The 19,864-nt window shown below is 46.5% G+C and overlaps 1 protein-coding gene across 1 annotated transcript; it reads left to right on the top strand.

Annotated features, from left to right (window-relative positions):
* Positions 1 to 8,439: 8,439 nt before the first annotated feature.
* Positions 8,440 to 18,380, top strand: LOC125549454. The gene is made up of 4 exons (XM_048712860.1): positions 8,440 to 8,491; positions 8,594 to 8,737; positions 8,842 to 9,045; positions 18,118 to 18,380. The coding sequence occupies exons 1-4, from the start codon at positions 8,486 to 8,488 to the stop codon at positions 18,181 to 18,183; spliced, it is 420 nt and encodes a 139-aa protein (XP_048568817.1). The 5' UTR covers positions 8,440 to 8,485; the 3' UTR covers positions 18,184 to 18,380.
* The last annotated feature ends 1,484 nt before the right edge of the window (positions 18,381 to 19,864 follow it).

Below are 19,864 nucleotides of genomic sequence, written 5' to 3'. Positions count from 1 at the left end.
ATCTAAGTGAGAGTTCTTTAGTAATATGATTAATTGAACTTAAATTTATCATGAACTTAGTACCTGATAGTATCTTGCTTGTTTATGTTTGATTGTAGATAGATGGCCCGTGCGGTTGTTCCGTTGAATTTTAATGCGTTCCTTGAGAAAGCAAAGTTGAAAGATGATGGCAGCAATTACACGGACTGGGTCTGTAACTTGAGGATTATCCTCATTGCTGCACAGATGAATTACGTCCTGGAAGCACCGCTGGGTGCCAGGCCTGCTGCTGGAGCAATACCAGATGTTATGAACGTCTGGCAGAGCAAAGCTGATGACTACTCGATAGTTCAGTGTGCCATGCTTTACGGCTTAGAATCGGGACTTCAACGACGTTTTGAACGTCATGGAGCATATGAGATGTTCCAGGAGTTGAAGTTAATATTTCAAGCAAATGCCCGGATTGAGAGATATGAAGTCTCCAATAAGTTCTATAGCTGCAAGATGGAGGAGAACAGTTCTGTCAGTGAGCATATACTCAAAATGTCTGGGTATAATAATCACTTGATTCAATTGGGAGTTAATCTTCCAGATGATTGCGTCATTGATAGAATTCTCCAATCACGGCCACCTAGCTACAAGAGCTTCGTGATGAACTATAATATGCAAGGGATGAATAAGACTATTCCCGAGCTCTTCGCAATGCTGAAAGCTGCGGAGGTAGAAATCAAAAAGGAGCATCAAGTGTTGATGGTCAACAAGACCACTAGTTTCAAGAAAAAGGGCAAAGGGAATAAGAAGGGGAACTTCAAAAAGAACAGCAAGCAAGTTGCTGCTCAAGAGAAGAAACCCAAATCTGGACCTAAGCCTGAAACTGAGTGCTTCTACTGCAAGCAGACTGGTCACTGGAAGCGGAACTTCCCCAAGTATTTGGCGGATAAGAAGGATGGCAAGGTGAACAAAGGTATATACGATATACATGTTATTGATGTGTACCTTACTAATGCTTGCAGTAGCACCTAGGTATTTGATACTGGTTCTGTTGCTAACATTTGCAACTCGAAACATGGACTACTGATTAAGCGAAGATTGGCAAGGACTAGGTGACGATGCGCGTGGGAAATGGTTCCAAAGTCGATGTGATCGCGGTCGGCACGCTACCTCTACATCTACCTTCGGGATTAATATTAGACCTAAATAATTGTTATTTGGTGCCAGCGTTGAGCATGAACATTATATCTGGATCTTGTTTGATGCGAGACGGTTATTCATTTAAATCAGAGAATAATGGTTGTTCTATTTATATGAGTAAAATCTTTTATGGTCATGCACCCATGAAGAATGGTCTATTCTTATTAAATCTCGATAGTAGTGACACACATATTCATAATGTTGAAGCCAAAAAGATGCAGAGTTGATAATGATAGTGCAGCTTATTTGTGGCACTGCCGTTTAGGTCATATCGGTATAAAGCGCATGAAGAAACTCCATACTGATGGACTTTTGGAACCACTTGATTATGAATCACTTGGTACTTGCGAACCGTGCCTTATGGGTAAGATGACAAAAACACCGTTCTCCGGTACTATGGATAGAGCAACAGATTTGTTGGAAATCATACATACAGATGTATGTGGTCCGATGAATGTTGAGGCTCGTGGCGGATATCGTTATTTTCTCACCTTCACAGATGACTTAAGCAGATATGGGTATATCTACTTCATGAAACATAAGTCTGAAACATTTGAAAAGTTCAAAGAATTTCGGAGTGAAGTTGAAAATCATCGTAACTAGAAAATAAAATTCCTACGATCTGATCGTGGAGGAGAATATTTGAGTTACGAGTTTGGTGTACATTTGAAACAATGCGGAATAGTTTCGCAACTCACGCCACCCGGAACACCACAGCGTAATGGTGTGTCCTAACGTCGTAATCATAACTTACTTGATATGGTGCGATCTATGATGTCCCTTACTGATTTACCGCTATCGTTTTGGGGTTATGCTCTAGAGACGGCCGCATTCACGTTAAATAGGGCACCATCAAAATCCGTTGAGACGACGCCTTATGAACTGTGGTTTGGCAAGAAACCAAAGTTGTCGTTTCTGAAAGTTTGGGGCTGCGATGCTTATGTGAAAAAGCTTCAACCTGATAAGCTCGAACCCAAATCGGAGAAATGTGTCTTCATAGGATATCCAAAGGAAACTATTGGATACACCTTCTATCACAGATCCGAAGGCACTTTTTTTGCTAAATTCGGAAACTTTCTAGAGAAGGAGTTTCTCTCGAAAGAAGTGAGTGGGAGGAAAGTAGAACTTGATGAGGTAATTGTACCTACTTCCTTATTGGAAAGTAGTACATCACAGAAACCAGTTTCTGTGACACCTACACCAATTAGTGAGGAAGCTAATGATGATGATCATGAAACTTCAGAACAAGATACTACTGAACCTCGTAGATCAACCAGAGTAAGATCCGCACCAGAGTGGTACGGTAATCCTGTTCTGGAAGTCATGCTATTAGATCATGATGAACCTACGAACTATGGAGAAGCGATGGTGAGCCCAGATTCCACAAAATGGCTTGAAGCCATGAAATCTGAGATGGGATCCATGTATGAGAACAAAGTGTGGACTTTGGTTGACTTGCCCAAAGATCGGCAAGCAATTGAGAATAAATGGATCTTCAAGAAGAAGACTGACGCTGACGGTAATGTTACTGTCGACAAAGCTCGACTTGTCGCAAAAGGTTTTCGACAAGTTCAAGGGATTGACTACGATGAGACCTTCTCACCCGTAGCGATGCTTAAGTCTGTCCGAATCATGTTATCAATTGCCGCATTTTATGATTATGAAATTTGGCAGATGGATGTCAAAACTGCATTCCTGAATGGATTTCTGGAAGAAGAGTTGTATATGATGCAACCGGAAGGTTTTGTCGATCCAAAGGGAGCTAACAAAGTGTGCAAGCTCCAGTGATCCATTTATGGACTGGTGCAAGCCTCTCGGAGTTGGAATAAACGCTTTGATAGTGTGATCAAAGCATTTGGTTTCGTACAGACTTTTGGAGAAGCCTGTATTTATAAGAAAGTGAGTGGGAGCTCTATAGCATTTCTGATATTATATGTAGATGACATATTACTAATCGGAAATGATATAGAATTTCTGGATAGCATAAAGGGATACTTGATAAGAGTTTTGCAATGAAAGACCTCGGTGAAGCTGCTTACATATTGGGCATTAAGATCTATAGAGATAGATCAAGACGATTAATTGGACTTTCACAAAGTACATACCTTGACAAAATTTTGAAGAAGTTCAAAATGGATCAAGCAAATAAAGGATTCTTGCCTGTGTTACAAGGTGTGAAATTGAGTAAGACTCAATGCTCGACCAATGCAGAAGATAGAGAGAAAATGAAAGATGTTCCCTATGCTTCAGCCATAGGCTCTATCATGTATGCAATGCTGTGTACCAGACCTGATGTGTGTCTTGCTATAAGTCTAGCAGGGAGGTACCAAAGTAATCCAGGAGTGGATCACTGGACAGTGGTCAAGAACATCCTGAAATACCTGAAAAGGACTAAGGATATGTTTCTCATATATGGAGGTGACAAAGAGCTCATCGTAAATGGTTACGTTGATGCAAGCTTTAACACTGATCCGGACGATTCTAAATCGCAAACCGGATACATGTTTACATTAAACGGTGGAGCTATCAGTTGGTGCAGTTCTAAACAAAGCGTCGTGGCGGGATCTACATGTGAAGCGGAGTACATAGCTGCTTCAGAAGCAGCAAACGAAGGAGTCTGGATGAAGGAGTTCATATCCGATCTAGGTGTCATACCTAGTGCATCGGGTCCAATGAAAATATTTTGTGACAATACTGGTGCAATTGCCTTGGCAAAGGAATCCAGATTTCACAAGAGAACCAAGCACATCAAGAGACACTTCAATTCCATCCGGGATCTAGTCCAGTTGGAAGACATAGAGATTTGCAAGATACATACGGATCTGAATGTTGCAGACCTGTTGACTAAGCCTCTTCCACGAGCAAAACATGATCAACACCAAAGCTCCATGGGTGTTAGAATCATTACTTTGTAATCTAGATTATTGACTCTAGTGCAAGTGGGAGACTGAAGGAAATATGCCCTAGAGGCAATAATAATGTTATTATTTTATTTCCTTATATCATGATAAATGTTTATTATTCATGCTAGAATTGTATTATCCGGAAACATAATACTTGTGTGAATACATAGACAAACTAAACGTCACTAGTATACCTGTACTTGACTAGCTCGTTAATCAAAGATGGTTATGTTTCCTAACCATAGACATGTGTTGTCATTTGATTAATGGGATCACATTATTATGAGAATGATGTGATTGACATGACCCATTCCATTAGCTTAGCACCCTATCGTTTAGTCTGTCGCTATTGCTTTCTTCATGACTTATACATGTTCCTATGACTATGAGATTATGCAACTCCTGTTTGCCGGAGGAACACTTTGTGTGCTACGAAACGTCACAACGTAACTGGGTGATTTTAAAGGAGCTCTACAGGTGTCTCCAAAGGTAAATGTTGGGTTGGCGTATTTCGAGATTAGGATTTGTCACTCCGATTGTCGGAGAGGTATCTCTGGGCCCTCTCGGTAATGCACATCACATAAGCCTTGCAAGCATTGAACTAATGAGTTAGTTGTGAGATGATGTATTACGGAACGAGTAAAGAGACTTGCCGGTAACGAGATTGAACTAGGTATTAAGATACCGACGATCGAATCTCGGGCAAGTAACATACCGATGACAAAGGGAACAACGTATGTTGTTATACGGTCTGACCGATAAAGATCTTCGTAGAATATGTGGGAGCCAATATGAGCATCTAGGTTCCGCTATTGGTTATTGACCGGAGACATGTCTCGGTCATGACTACATTGTTCTCGAACCTGTAGGGTCCGCACGCTTAAGGTTTCGATGACAGTTATATTATGAGTTTTGATGTACCGAAGTTAGTTCGGAGTCCCGGATGTGATCACGGACATGACAAGGAGTCTCGAAATGGTCGAGACATAAAGATTGATATATTGGACGACTATATTCGGACACCGGAAGTGTTCCGGGTGATTTCGGAGAAAATTTACCAGAACCCCCCTCCCGGGAGAAGTAATGGGCCTTATAGGCCTTAGTGGAGAGAGAGAGGGGCGGCCAGGGTGGGCCGCGCGCCCCCTCCCCCTCTGGTCCGAATTGGACTAGGAGAGGGGGGGGGGGGGGGGGGCCCCCTTTCCTTCTCCCTCTCCCCCTTCCTTTCCCCCTCCTAGTAGGAGTAGGAAAGAGGGGAGTCCTACTCCTACTAGGAGGAGGACTCCTCCTCCTTGGCGCACCATAGGGCCGGCCGGCCTCCTCCCCTTACTCCTTTATATACAGGGGTAGGGGGGGGGCACTCCTAGACACACAAGTTGATCCACGTGATCGTTTTCTTAGCCGTGTGCGGTGCCCCCTTCCACCATACTCCTCGATAATATTGTAGCGGTGCTTAGGCGAAGCCCTGCGACGGTAGAACATCAAGATCGTCACCACGCTGTCGTGCTGACGGAACTCTTCCCCGACACTTTGCTGGATCGGAATCCGGGGATCGTCATCGAGCTGAACGTGTGCTAAAACTCGAAGGTGCCGTAGTTTCGGTGCTTGATCGATCGGACCGTGAAGACGTACGACTACATCAACCGCGTTGTCATAACGCTTCCGCTGTCGGTCTACGAGGGTACGTAGACAACACTCTCCCCTCTCGTTGCTATGCATCACCATGATCTTGCGTGTGCGTAGGAAAATTTTGAAATTACTACGTTCCCCTACAATTATAGCTTACGTCAATGATGAAGTAGTGAAACTCGAACGTTGGTCCTGCGAATTAAGGGTAACCGAAGCCAAAAGCGAATGCAATGACTCTAGCTTATAGGCAGCCATGGACGAAAGGCGATATAGAAGAGGAAGATCAAGGGAAGCAGGGGAGTAAACAAGCGCGCCACTAGAGTAGGGAAAATTTGTCCTTTGTTTTTCAAAATTGGAAAATAGTCTTGTTGGTGGTGGCAGCTTGAAAAGTTTGAAGGTTGGGGCGACATCCTTCCAGACAACCACCTCATCCTCGCCCGCCCCTTTGCCCGACAGATCTGGCATGAAGCGCTACGCACTGGCTACGAATCCCATGCGCCCCGCCAGACAATGATCCCTCACTACACGATTGGTGGCAATCGGCAATGCAATCCGTCCCAACACCCATGCGCAAGGGCCTTGGCACCATGACCCTCCTCGTCCCATGGATGATATGGAAATATCGCAACGATTGCGTTTTCAATGGAGGACATCCACGGTGAACACCCTGCTAACGAAGATCAAGGAAGAGGCAGCCATTTGGGATTGTAACAACTCTCTCTCTCTCTCCAATGCAATGAAACGCAAGCTCTCTTACGTTTTCTCGAGAAAAAAAACATCCTTCAAAACAACAGAATCGACGGCAGGAGTCCCCGGAAGAAAATCTCAAAACTTCACGTTCTGTTTTTCTGAGGCAGTCGCCTTTTTCTTTTTTGAGGAGAGCAAGCTAGTCGCCTGGACCGCCCTATTGCCGGATATGGCCCAGTGGCCCAGCCTCTCCTCAAGCCCACCCAGTTCTGAAATCCCCAGCACCGCAACCATTTCGGCTTTCCTCCGCTGGCGCAACCCTAGACACGGCACGGCCGGCGGCGAGGCGGCGTAGGCATCCGGCGTGGGTCGTGCCTCCGTTCCTCGCCCCTCTGGCCCGTGCGCACAGTGTCGCCTTCCCTGTTCGTTTTGCTTCCTGTTCTCCGGCGCTCCTGCAGCAAACTGAGTGACTCTGTAAGTTCGTTTTACTCCCTGTACCTTCACCTGTATGGCTAAGTTTTATCGAAAAATTATTAACCCAGTCGTTCACATGCTTGTTTAGATCCAGTTGGTTAACTAAATCCAGTGCTAATTTAGATTGCTTTAGGTTATTCTCTAGATCTGCAGTTCTAATTTCACAGAGTTATTATTGTCATATCTCGCTAAGAAAGATTAGTTAGTTAATTGTCAGCTGGAGCCTACACTAAAACTTACTACATGTTTTAAGTTAGTACATATCGATCATTCTTATTGTTAATGTTTGAATTAAACACGCTGTGGCTCCTGAATTATTTGAGTGCAAGTCCACATCTAGGTTAGAAAGGAGGGCCTGTTCAGGGGTAAATTGACTCTGTCCTGAAGTAGAGTTGCATTTCATCATTTGCCCACGTCGACAGCATCTCAATTATATACCCTAAATTGTTTGTCCAATTGATATTTTGCGGAACAAGTTTTCTTGTTCATATCTTGTTCGCCTCTTCTTCAATTGATGGCACATGTATTCAACAAAAGAAACCCATTTCCAACTTGCAGCACAACACATGGTTGCTCTTCAAGTTCACAAATGATAATCAAGCTTTTCACCTTACCAATGCAGTGGTCGAGTTCAGTTCTTTTCATAGAAACATACCAGACTTGTTCCTAAACTGCCATCCCTTTGTTGTTTCTTATCTTTTGTTTTTCTATGAACAAACAACTTTCTTAATGTACCACTTAATTTCTGCATGTATTGTATTTTTAGTGATATGTGATAGATCACACGCTAATTTAGGCATCCTGTCTTCTGGAAATACTAGGACAGTCTGAAGCAATGAGTACGTGTAAAAAGGCCAGGGCGGAAGATACATCTTTTGTGAGTTCAGACAGACTGAGCAGTCTACCTCCAGAGATAAAGTGCGACATCCTCTCCCGTTTGAAGGTCGAAGAAGCGGCTAGGACTAGCATCTTATCAAGTGCCAGCAATATCTCTGCACGATGGAGATTTCGCACGAACCAAGTTCGTTATGTTAGTCGATATGGTGCTAGCACTGTACAAGGGAACCATAGAAGAATTTGATATATCAGGTAAAAGAAGTTACCATGATGAATTTGCTAGGTGGATCCTCATGCTGTCAAGGAGATCACCAAGATAAGTTAAAATCAAGTTGAACTCAGGGCCAAGGTATAGGATTCCCTCATGCCTCTTTTCTATCGTCGATCTGAAGTCTCTGTGACTGAAAAACTGCATTATCAGCTTGGCCCAGGTATTCCAAGGTTTCAAGAGACTAACTTACCTCAGCCTGAGCATTTTCTCCTCCACGGATAGGGATATCCAAAATTTGATCTCCTTTTGCCCTGAACTGACTGATTTGAGATTGACTTCTTTTGAGGGCATCAACTGTCTAAACATTCAAGCCCCTAAACTGGAATATCTTTGTGTTGTTGGGGACATTGAAGACATTAATTTGGATGCCCCTAATCTGGACGAGGTCATTCTCTGTCTTGATCAGAAAGCTAAATCATATCAATCTGTTCCACTTGCGCCTAACAAGGAAAGCTATGTCAAACTGTCATTGGAAAGCCTAAGTGGCATAAAAAAACTTGGAATTATTGGCACTTTCATGAAGGTGAGCTATTATTAGCTCCAACATTACTATGGCCTTCTTCTGCCTTCTGACTAATCTGTTTTGTCATTTTCTTTTGTTTTCTTGTTGCGGTTTTTATCAAAGGGGTGCATACTTACGAAGCTCCCTGCCATGTTTACTCGCCTGGAAGATATTGGTTTTATGATAAATTTTGAGGATGAGAGACAAGTCTTGACCGCGTGTTCATTGTTACAGAATGCCCCTAACTTGAAGAAGCTTCTCATGTGGGTACGTATGCCTCCAGTAAATCCTCTCCCACCCTCAGTCACCCGATCCATGTTCATTCCGTTATTTATGGCACCTAATGAGTTGTGCAAAAAAAAAAAATACAGAGTGACTCTTCGAGCGCATGGGATCAGGATCAGGCCAGCATTCAAGAGCTTACCCTGCAAATGCAAATGGACCATCTCATAACGGCCAGTGTGAAATGTTTCCAGGGTTTGGACTATGAAGTCGAGTTCGTGGGAAAGCTATTGAGCTGTGCACCTGCTTTGGAAGAAATGAAAATAGAGTGGGAGGCTGAAATGGCCCGCAGCATGGTTGCCGGTGTCAAAACCGGCGGATCTTGGGTAAGGGGTCCCGAACTGTGCATCTAGGCGGATGGTAACAGGAGGCAGGGGACACAATGTTTTATCCAGGTTCGGGCCCTCTTGATGGAGGTAGAACCCTACGTCCTGCTTGATTAATATTGATGATATGGGTAGTACAAGAGTAGATCTATCACGAGATCAAGGAGGCTAAACCCTAAAAGCTAGCCTATGGTATGATTGTTGTCTCTACAGACTAAAACCCTCCGGTTTATGTAGACATCGGAGAGGGCTAGGGTTACACAGAGTCGGTTACAATGGTAGGAGATCTACATATCCGTATCGCCAAGCTTCCCTTCCGGACACGGGACGAAGTCTTCAATCTTGTATCTTCATAGTCCAGGAGTCCGGCCGAAGGTATAGTACGGCTATCCGGACACCCCCTAATCCAGGACTCCCTCAGTAGCCCCCGAACCAGGCTTCAATGACGACGAGTCCCGCACGCAGATTGTCTTCGGCATTGCAAGGCGGGTTCTCCTCCAAATTCCGTGTACCTGTCGAATAATGTCCGGTTTCTTGTAAATGTAGCGCTCCTTGGCTTCTACGCCCAATAATGGCCGTCTTCCACGTGTCAAACGAATACGAAAAGTCAGGGTGTTTTTATATTTACACCTCTAGATGCGTGAATGAGCCGCCTATTTAAGGGGACGAGGATTTAGATCCAAACCACACCTTCTCCCCTCCGCGAGTATTCATCAGAGCGTATCCGACAGAGGTTCATTCTATCATGGCCGGCCGCCGCAGCTCCTCCTCTCGCCCTTCCAGCCCTCAGCCTGGAGATTGGGAGAGATGCTCCATCTCGCACAGCGAGCTAGTGACGTTCCAGACCAAGGGATTTCTCCCCCAGCCTATATGGTCCCGGTTCGAGCCGGACTTGCCACCTATAATGGCAGAGAGCAAGCGGAGAGCGCCCCCAATCCCTCCAAAGGAGAGCGGGTATGCCTTGTCCCTTACTTAATAAGAGGGCTCAGATTTCCAATTCATCCGTTTCTCCGGGGGCTCCTGGAGTTCTACGGCCTCCAGCTGCACAACCTCACGCCTGCCTCCATATTGCATATCGCGGGCTTCATAGCCCTTTGCGAGCTGTTTTTGGGCTGCGAGGCTCATTTCGCGCTGTGGAAAAGGCTATTCTGCCTTGTGCCCCGTTCTCAGAAGGGATCAATATATCAAGTGGGCGGAGCCAAAGTGTGGCGCATCGCCGGGACCGGATATCTATCCTGAACCCCAAAGAAGGCATCCGAGGACTGGCCTTCGGAATGGTTTTGAATAGAGGACGTCCCGCTGCCGGATCCTGTCCGGATCGGCCTCCCTGAGTTCGACAGTGCTCCCCTAAAGAAGCGCCTAAGCTGGCGTCCACGGAGCCCTCAGAGGGAAAGCGACAAGGACGTTCTTTACCTGATGGGCCGGATAAGATTGTTAGCTCATTCCGGACTGACCATGATCGGGGTCATGGCCGCATGCATCATGCGAGGGGTGCAGCCGCTCCAGTATAGAGATCACCCCATGTGGGACTTCAACGGGGAGGACGACACCACCCGCCACGGCCGTAAGGGGCCGGATTCGGCTGCCGCTCTAATAAAGATCTTGTTCGCTTTGTACAAGGGAGAAGAGGAGGAATTTCTCCACGTCAATCCACAGGGTGGATTTTCTATGTACAATCCCCCAAGTTGGGTAAGTGGATACTTTTACTTGCCCATCTGTTTTATATTCCCATCGTTAAATATTCAGTCTAACGACTTCAACGCAGGAACTGCGCCAGGCTGTTAAAGAAATAAACAGCCCTCCTCCACAACCCGAGGATCCGGGACGGTCCCTCGACCCGGCCTCTCAAGAGGATCCGGACTTATCTATGGAGCTGATTGACGGGGTGTTTCATCAATTGAGCAAGGACAACGCCTTGGTGGCCATTACGGCCGATTACTCGGGGCTACTCCCAGCCTCACAGGTAACTGAGACCAAAGTCCCAGCACTTTAAAAAGGGATATGTCCTCGCGTGTTTTCGATTGCCGTATGACAACCGTGTTTTGCATGGGAGATCCTTGAGACGGGAGGCCGAGCCTGCGGCGACTAGCCAACGAGGGGCGGCAAGGCCCTGTGGGCTGAAAAGAAGTGCGGTCCGGACTGAGACGCCGGCGCAAAGGTATAGCGCGCCATCTTATTCCCAGGTGTTATTCCTTCAAGGCATATTAACGCTCGTGCTCTCTTCAGGACGAAGAGACCTCGCTGGACTATATCCGGAGGGGTTGCTGATCGCGCCTCCACCAGCCAAGCTCCAAAGCCTGGTCCGGAAGCGGAGGCGAACACAAGGCGCACAACAGACGCTCCTCCGACAGAGGATGCAGACAGGCTGTCTACCACCAATTCCGAGGTGGAGGGTGCCATGAACCACATGCGTCGCCAGACAGTTCTTCGCGACGCTTGTTTCTCCCAAGAGGCATTGGATGCCTTCAATTCAGGAGATGCATACCTCCGTGCCGCTCAAAATGGTCTAGCCAGAGCCACGGAGCAGTATGTAAAAGACATACGGGTAAGAAAATTTTGGTAATTATATATATACCAGTAGCTCCCGAGACTTGAAACAATTAGAATAACTGATTTAAGGATCATTTGTTATGCAGGTTCTTACAGAAAAGAATACCCTACTGTCCCAGGAGCTGGAAGAGTGCAAAGCCCAACTTGAGGCCGCACTAGCCGCGGCAGGGGAGCCCAAGGAGACCCCCTCTGGTAATATACGCTTCGAAAGATAAGTACTTTGCGAAGTGCGGCGTGGGTGCAAATCTGACAAATGAAATTGCAGATGGTGCCGGATTAAATCCGGAAAAGCAACAACTCTTGCGCCAGCTGAAGGCTGGTGAGAGTGTGCTGACAAAGGTGAGGCGGGAGAAGAACGATCTCCAAGATGCCAACACCAAGCTGGGCGTTGAACTGAAGGATGTTCGTGCCCAGCTATTGGACTCCGTTAAGGAGAATCAGCGGCTTCGACGCGACATATTTAGTAAGTGCTTAAACGAACTTTGAAAAAAGAGTTCGGCGAGGAAGTCGACTAACAGAGTAATGTATGTAGGTATGCTAACAGGTCGTCCTGTAGAGGAAATGCCCGGTTCTACGGGTGACCTTCTTCCCGAGCTCTCACAACTGCACGAGCGAGTTCGGGAGGTGATGCAAGGCGTCGCCCAGGCCTTGTGGCCATCCGTCTCCATGCCCGAAGGCCTTGGAGAGCTTGTAGAGAAGCTGAAGGGAGCGCGGCGGCGCTTCCGATTGTGGAAGATGTCGGCCTGCCGTCAAGGCGCCAGGGAGGCCTGGGCCATGGTGAAGACGCGGTACACGAAGGCTGACCCAAACCGCATGGGCGAGGTCAGACCCGTGGGGCCCGATGGGAAGGAGATCCCTGTGAGATTAGTATACGGCCAAGTAGAATTGGCCGCAAAGTATTTCCAACAGGACTGTAAGCTAGACAGCCTGTTAGATGGTATTGAAGAGGAATACAATCAGTCAGATTGACTATGTAATTTTAATTGACATGTGTAATGCCTTTTCGCTTCAAGCTCGGGACCTGACGGTCCGGAGTGTGTCCGAATACCCTCGCGGTTATATAAGAACCGGGGTATGCATGGAGACCAGGCATAGGGGTCATTAGTGCTTGAACAGACAAGTGCCCAACTAGTTATGTTATATTACATGGTTAGTAAGAAACATCTTTCAGGAAGAATAGTTCCGTTAGGGGTTCCTTTCCCTGGGAGGCATGCCCTAAAGTGCATGTCCATGCTGCGAAAAGAGACGCAGGAAAAACATCTGGGGCGTATAGATAAATAAGTGAAAAAAAGATCATCTTTAGTTCACCGACCGAATATTCCCTTAAGAATGCTAGCTTTCAGCTTCACCCAGTCTGAGGTACACATCCGGCAGACCCGGCAGTAACAATCGCAGAGGTGCTCCCTTTACCACCTAGTCGAACAATCGGGAACGTAGGGTAAGCACAGGAGCCAGGCAACCCAGCTTGGCCAAAACTTAAGTCATATCGATGCATATAATGGTGAATAAAAGTTATATGCGGAAGTGTGACACATGTGTTGGGCATGAAGCCCGTATAAATAAGCTTCTGTTTAAAGAAGCCCCCAGGTTTAATGAGCGCGGATAGCGCGTCACTTTATGAGCCTTTAAAGGCTATAAGAGAGAGAGAGGAGAAGGAGAGAAATGTAAGACAGAAAGTATATAAAAAATGGACAGAGGAAGGAGACGAACACAGAGTCCGGCGCTAGGCATAGAATCTTCGGAGACGGGCCACGTTCCATGGGTTTGGCTCGAGTCGGTTATCCGATGCATCTCGCAGGTGGTACGCTCCACCAGTCAGGACTTGGTTGATTATGAAGGGACCTTCCCACTTGGGCTTGAGTTTGTCCTTTTTCTTGTCTGGCAGGCGTAGAACTAATTCGCCAACGTTGTAATTTTTGGCCCGTACTTCTCTGCTTTGGTATCTTCGAGCCTGCTGTTGATAGAATGCGGAACGGACTTTTGCCACGTCACGCTCTTCGTCCAAGGCGTCCAAACTGTCCCGTCGATCGAGCTTGGCTTCTCTTTCTTCGTACATGCGCACTCGAGGTGAGTCATGAATTATGTCGCAGGGCAAAACTGCCTCTGTGCCGTACACCATGAAGAATGGTGTGTATCCGGTGGTGCGATTCGGCATGGTTCGCAGCCCCCAGAGAACGGAGTCGAGCTCCTCTACCCAGTGCGTATTAGATTCCTTAAGGGACCGCACTAATCTGGGTTTGATGCCGCTCATGATAAGACCATTTGCATGTTCGACCTGGCCGTTAGTTTGTGGGTGATAGACGGAATCATAATCAAGCTTGATGCCCATGTTTTTGCACCAGAGTTTTACCTCGTCGGCCATAAAGTTCGTGCCGTTATCAGTGATGATGCTGTGGGGGACGCCGTAACGGTGTACAACCCCAGATATAAAGTCTATCACCGGTCTGGATTCGGCCGTCTTAACAGGCTTGGCTTCTATCCATTAGGTGAACTTATCCACCATGACCAGTAAGTATTTTTTCTTGTGGGTTCCGCCTTTAAGGGGTCCAACCATGTCAATCCCCCAGACCGCGAAGGGCCAAGTGATGGGGATAGTTTGGAGGGCGGTGGGTGGCATATGGCTTTGGTTTGCAAAAAGCTGGCAACCGACGCATCGTTGGACTAAGTCCTGGGCGTCTGCCCGGGCCGTCGGCCAATAAAAGCCTGTACGGAAGGCCTTGCTTACAAGGGACCGAGCTGCAGCATGATGACCGCCGAGTCCAGCATGAATTTCAGCCAGGAGGTTCCGCCCTTCCTCTTCGGAGATGCACCTTTGAAGGACTCCGGTAGTGCTTTTCTTATAAAGCTCTCCCTCATGGACTTTATAGGCTTTAGATCGCCGCACTATGCAGCGTGCCTCATTTTGGTCCTCGGGGAGTTCCTGCCTAGTAAGATAGGCGAGGAATGGTTCTATCCACGGGGCGATGACGGCCATTATTGCGTGGGCTGAAGGTGTTGTTTCATTGGCAGAGCCTCCAATTATGTCAGAGTGTTCGGTGTCGGGCAATGTGGTTAGGTCCGGGCTGTTATTGCCGGGTTCCCCTTCCCATACTACGGATGGCTTGAACAGCCTTTCCAAGAAGATGTTGGGGGGGGGGGACTACATCGCGTTTTGCGCCGATGCGTGCCAGGACATCTGCCGCCTGATTATTTTCCCGGGCTATATGGTGAAATTCGAGCCCTTCGAACCGAGCTGACATTTTTAGGACGGCGTTGCGATAAGCTGCCATTTTTGGATCCTTGGCATCAAAGTCTCCATTTATTTGGGATCTTGCGAGGTTCGAGTCCCCGCGCACCTCTAGGCGTTGGATGCCCATGGATACTGCCATCCGGAGACCATGTAAAAGGGCCTCATATTCGGCTGCATTGTTGGAGTCTATGTACATTATCTGGAGTACGTATTGAACTGTGTCTCCTATGGGGGACGTCAAAACGACGCCAGCCCCTAGACCGGCCAACATTTTGGAGCCGTCGAAGTGCATGACCTAGTTTGAATATGTGCTGTACTCTTGAGGGAGTTCGGCCTCCGTCCATTCTGCGACGAAGTCGGCCAAAACTTGCAACTTGATAGCTTGCCGTGGCTTGTAAGTTATGTCGAACGGGAGGAGCTCAATGGCCCATTTTGCAATCCGGCCCGTCGCGTCGCGGTTGTTTATAATATTGTTAAGTGGCACTTCCGAGGCTACTGTTATTGAACACTCTTGAAAGTAGTGTCGCAGCTTCCGGGATGCCATAAATACCGCGTACGCAATCTTTTGATAATGCGGGTACCGTGACTTGCACGGAGTAAGGACAATGGACACATAGTAGACCGGCTTTTGAAGGGGGAATTTGTGTCCGTCCGTTTCTCGTTCGACGACGAGCACTGCGCTTACGACCTGATGGGTTGCTGCAATGTATAATAGCATTGATTCGCCAATGTTTGGCGCAGCCAGGACTGGGTTTGTTGCCAAGATGGCTTTTATTTTCGTCGAGTTCGGTCGTCGCTGCATCCGTCCACTCGAAGTGTTCGGTGCGGTGAAGGAGGCGGTAAAGGGGTAGGGCCTTTTCTCCCAAGCGGGAGATAAAGCGGCTTAGAGCCGCCACGCATCCGGTTAATTTTTGTATTTGTTTGAGGTCCTTCGGGATATCCAATTGTGACAGAGCTCGGATCTTGGCTGGATTTACTTCAATTCCTCTACCGGATACAATGAAGCCCAAGAGCTTTCCGGCTGGAACGCCGAAAACATATTTTTCCGGGTTGAGCTTGATGTCATACGTTCAGAGGTTATCAAATATTAGCCTCAAGTCGTCTACTAGAGATTCGACATGTCTTGTTTTAACAACCACATCATCTACGTATGCCTCCACTGTTTTGCCGATCTGGTTTGCCATACATGTCTGAATCATGCGCTGATATGTTGCGCCGGCGTTTTTGAGCCCGAAGGGCATTGTGTTGAAGCAGAATGGGCCGTATGGTGTGATGAATGCCGTTGCGGCTTGGTCTGACTCTGCCATCTTTATTTGATGGTAGCCGGAGTATGCGTCGAGAAAACACAACGAATCGTGTCCTGCGGTAGCGTCGATAATTTGATCAATGCGGGGGAGAGGGAAGGGATCATTTGGGCAAGCCTTGTTAAGGTCTTTAAAATCAACGCACAGGCGCCAGGATTTGTCCTTCTTTGGTACCATCACAAGGTTTGCTAGCCAGTCCGGGTGTTTTATATCTTTGATGAATCCGGCCTCCAATAGCTTGGCTAGTTCCTCTCCCATGGCCTGTCTCTTAGGTTCGGAAAAGCGCCGAAGAGCCTGTTTGACTGGCTTGAATCCTTTATTATTTGATGAGAAAGTCTTGAAGACTGTTAATACCGTACTGGTGTCTCTGCGGTGGCTTTCTATGGCTTCTGGAATTAGAAGATCTTCGCCAATTTTTGCCACCTGCCGGAGTATCCAACATGCTCTAAGGCTGTGAGTTGGTGTGGTGCCTTCTGCACTGTGAATTTTACAGGGTCCATTGAGCCATCCTTCCAGTACGGTTCCGTGCCTTGTAGAGGGCTTTTGCTTTTTGGTATTGAACTCGGTTGTCTGGCGATGATGCACCCTTTTATTTCGGACTGGGTTTGTATTCAGGGCCGGATTATCCCAAAATTTTATTTCGGTTTTCCAGGCGCTTTCCATTGCACAGTACTTTCGTACTATGGACGCCAAGTCAGCGAAGTGTGTAATATCACGGCGACTTATGGCGTTGAGGATTCCCTTGTCCGTGCAATTATTGCAGAAGAATGAAATTGTGTCTTCCTCGCGGCAGTCCTTTATCCTGTTCATAACCAGGAGGAATCTGGCCCAGTAATGATGTACCTTTTCTTCGGGCTCTTGCCTAATTTGGGATAGATCTCTTATGTATGGGTGGGTGGGTATAATCAAATCCGAAACCTCACCCAATCTGAGACCCAGGGGCCAAGGAGTTTCCGAACTCAGAAGTTTGGATTCTTGGATGTTGTCCAATGAACCTAGCCCGTCGCCTGACTTTAAGTTCAGGTCTTAAGTGATGTCCTCCCCTCCGCGGGTATCCGGCTTGGAGGGATCGGGAATCCGAACATAGCTAGTCCTTAAGATAGATGAATGGTTGCCGCACTGTCCCTCTACCATGACAACGTGATGGGTGACTTGGGGAGAGTTAATCTCTCTCAGATCGGGTTTAGGCCCAATCTGGTCGTAATCCGTAGCGACTCCCAGGGCGGCGAAGCGATCCAAGAGCTCGTTTAGGGAAGAGAGCTCCATTGGATCTAGCTGCTCGGCGAATTCCGAACTGACGTGAAGATTGCTTTTGATGACCCGAGAGGTCATTGTTGGCGCAGCAGCCGAATGAACGGTCATAAGGAAACCACCTAGCCTGAGAGTTTGGCCGACAGCCAAAGCTCCCTTAGCAACGGTGCCGTCTTTAAAGACGGGATGAGGCATCCTTCCTGATGGCGACGGCACAGAGGAACTCTCAATGAAAGCACCAATGTCGGTGTCAAAACCGGCGGATCTCGAGTAGGGGGTCCCGAACTGTGCGTCTAGGCGGATGGTAACAGGAGGCAGGGGATACAATGTTTTACCCAGGTTCGGGCCCTCTTGATGGAGGTAAAACCCTATGTCCTGCTTGATTATATTGATGATATGGGTAGTACAAGAGTAGATCTACCACGAGATCAAGGAGGCTAATCCCTAGAAGCTATGGTATGATTGTTGTCTCTACAGACTAAAACCCTCCGGTTTATATAGACACCGGAGAGGGCTAGAGTTACACAGAGTCGGTTACAATGGTAGGAGATCTACATATCCGTATCGCCAGGCTTGCCTTCCACGTCAAGGAAAGTCCCTTCCGGACACGGGACGAAGTCTTCAATCTTGTATCTTCATAGTCCAGGAGTCCGGCCAAAGGTATAGTCCGGCTATCCGGACACCCCTTAATCCAGGACTCCCTCAATGGTTCTTACCAAGCTATTAGCTCTGCCGAGGGTGTCTCCCATGGCCAAGATCATTGTTACATGATAAGTATGATCCCTCATCACATTGCCGATCTAATTTGCTGCGGGTAGAATTATTTTGGCTTTGTTTATGCGGATGTACCAGCTAGACCTGGTGGTTATATATGTGTGTGCATTGGACTCAAATCATTAGGTGGCGGTAGTGTGTTTTGTTCGGTGGGAGTACTTGATGTGCTATCAGCAAGTGTTTTCCATATGAAACGCTACAAACCATTGTTGTCGTTCCTCAAATGTGTGAGTTCAGCTTGTCTTGTTTTGTGCCTGTGTTCTCTCTATGTTACATTCCTGGTTGTAGCAAATATATGTGTCCATGAGAAGTGATCACATTTAATAACTGTATCAACAAGAAGTGAATCAAAGTAGCTCATACATCACTTCTTGTTGATATTTGTTTCAGGTTCACTTGAATCCGTCTACTTTCGGAGTATCAGATTCGTTTATATTTGTTTCAGGTTCGAATGAATGTTTAATGCTCCTACCTCTCCTTTTTTTCATAAGGGAAATATTTCTATATTGTTGTCGCTTTTAGTATGTTGCTTTAATATTTTGTACTATGGTTTTGTCGTATTGAAGTGAACACGAGCCAGTTATTGTGCAACTGGATTAATGGTATGTGCTCCTGTTTCTTTGTACCCGAAATTAATTGGCCATTTACTGGTGTCATACCTGACCTGGTTAAATTCGGAAGGACTGAACTTACATTGAAAAGCCGTTATCTGATGTTGTTAAAGTCTTCAAAATATTTATTCAAAAAGAGTGTTCATAATATAGAACGTTAAAATGATTCAAGATATTGCCCGTGCAATTGCGTGGGTACGGGCTTGTATGCTATTTATTACCAAAAGTGTCAAAACATTCTTAGTATATCTAAATACCACATTCAAACAAACAAATCCTAGGACGAGTCACTACAGGAGACATACCATTTTCTCTTAACTGTAACTTGTGTTGTTTAATTATATATTGGTATAGAGATACATAACTAAATCAGAACAAAGGAAACCATGTGACACATGTGATCAGCAATCCAAACTATTCAAAAAGCAGAACAAAGGAAAACATGTGGTCCAAACCACTAGCTGAGGGGGATAGATCCATGTCAATGCATATATGTATATATCGAAGGTCCGCCGCTTTGACGTGCTAATACTCAAGTTGAACACCTTGCCACGGTCGACAAAAACAATATCATCCTCTTTTATCACCTCCCAACAAGCCGAAACGGGTTGGCAAAAGCGCTTGCTAATGAAAATCGCATGGCCGTCTAGACCACCCATCAGCGGTGCCCACATGCTCGTGCAGACATCTGCCTTGCACATGTCCACCTTGCGGGTGAAGCCTTGTGATTGTCCTCGTCCTCGCTTACATTTTCATCATTAGCCACCGTCTCTTTTTCCATACATTGGAATTGTCATCACACATTGGATTTTGAATGTACCAAACCAGATAGCACACATTTCTTCTTTCTTCTGTTAAAACTGCAGCAATCAAAAAATGGTGAGTGTGATGGTTCGAACTTGAAATGCTTTCTTTAAGAGAGCAATGCAGTTACCACTAGGTAACAAACCACTTGGTGTCTGTAAACCCCTTTTCCTTCTTTTATTGTTTCTCCAGGTCGCGAGGTTTTCTTCTTCTACTTTTTCGTGTTCTTTTTCATTTTTCTTTTCTTATTCCTTTTTCTTTTT

Source organism: Triticum urartu, chromosome 3 (genome assembly GCF_003073215.2).
Source record: "Triticum urartu cultivar G1812 chromosome 3, Tu2.1, whole genome shotgun sequence".
In the NCBI taxonomy this organism is placed as follows: domain Eukaryota; kingdom Viridiplantae; phylum Streptophyta; class Magnoliopsida; order Poales; family Poaceae; genus Triticum; species Triticum urartu.
This window is presented reverse-complemented; position numbering and strand designations above follow the sequence as displayed.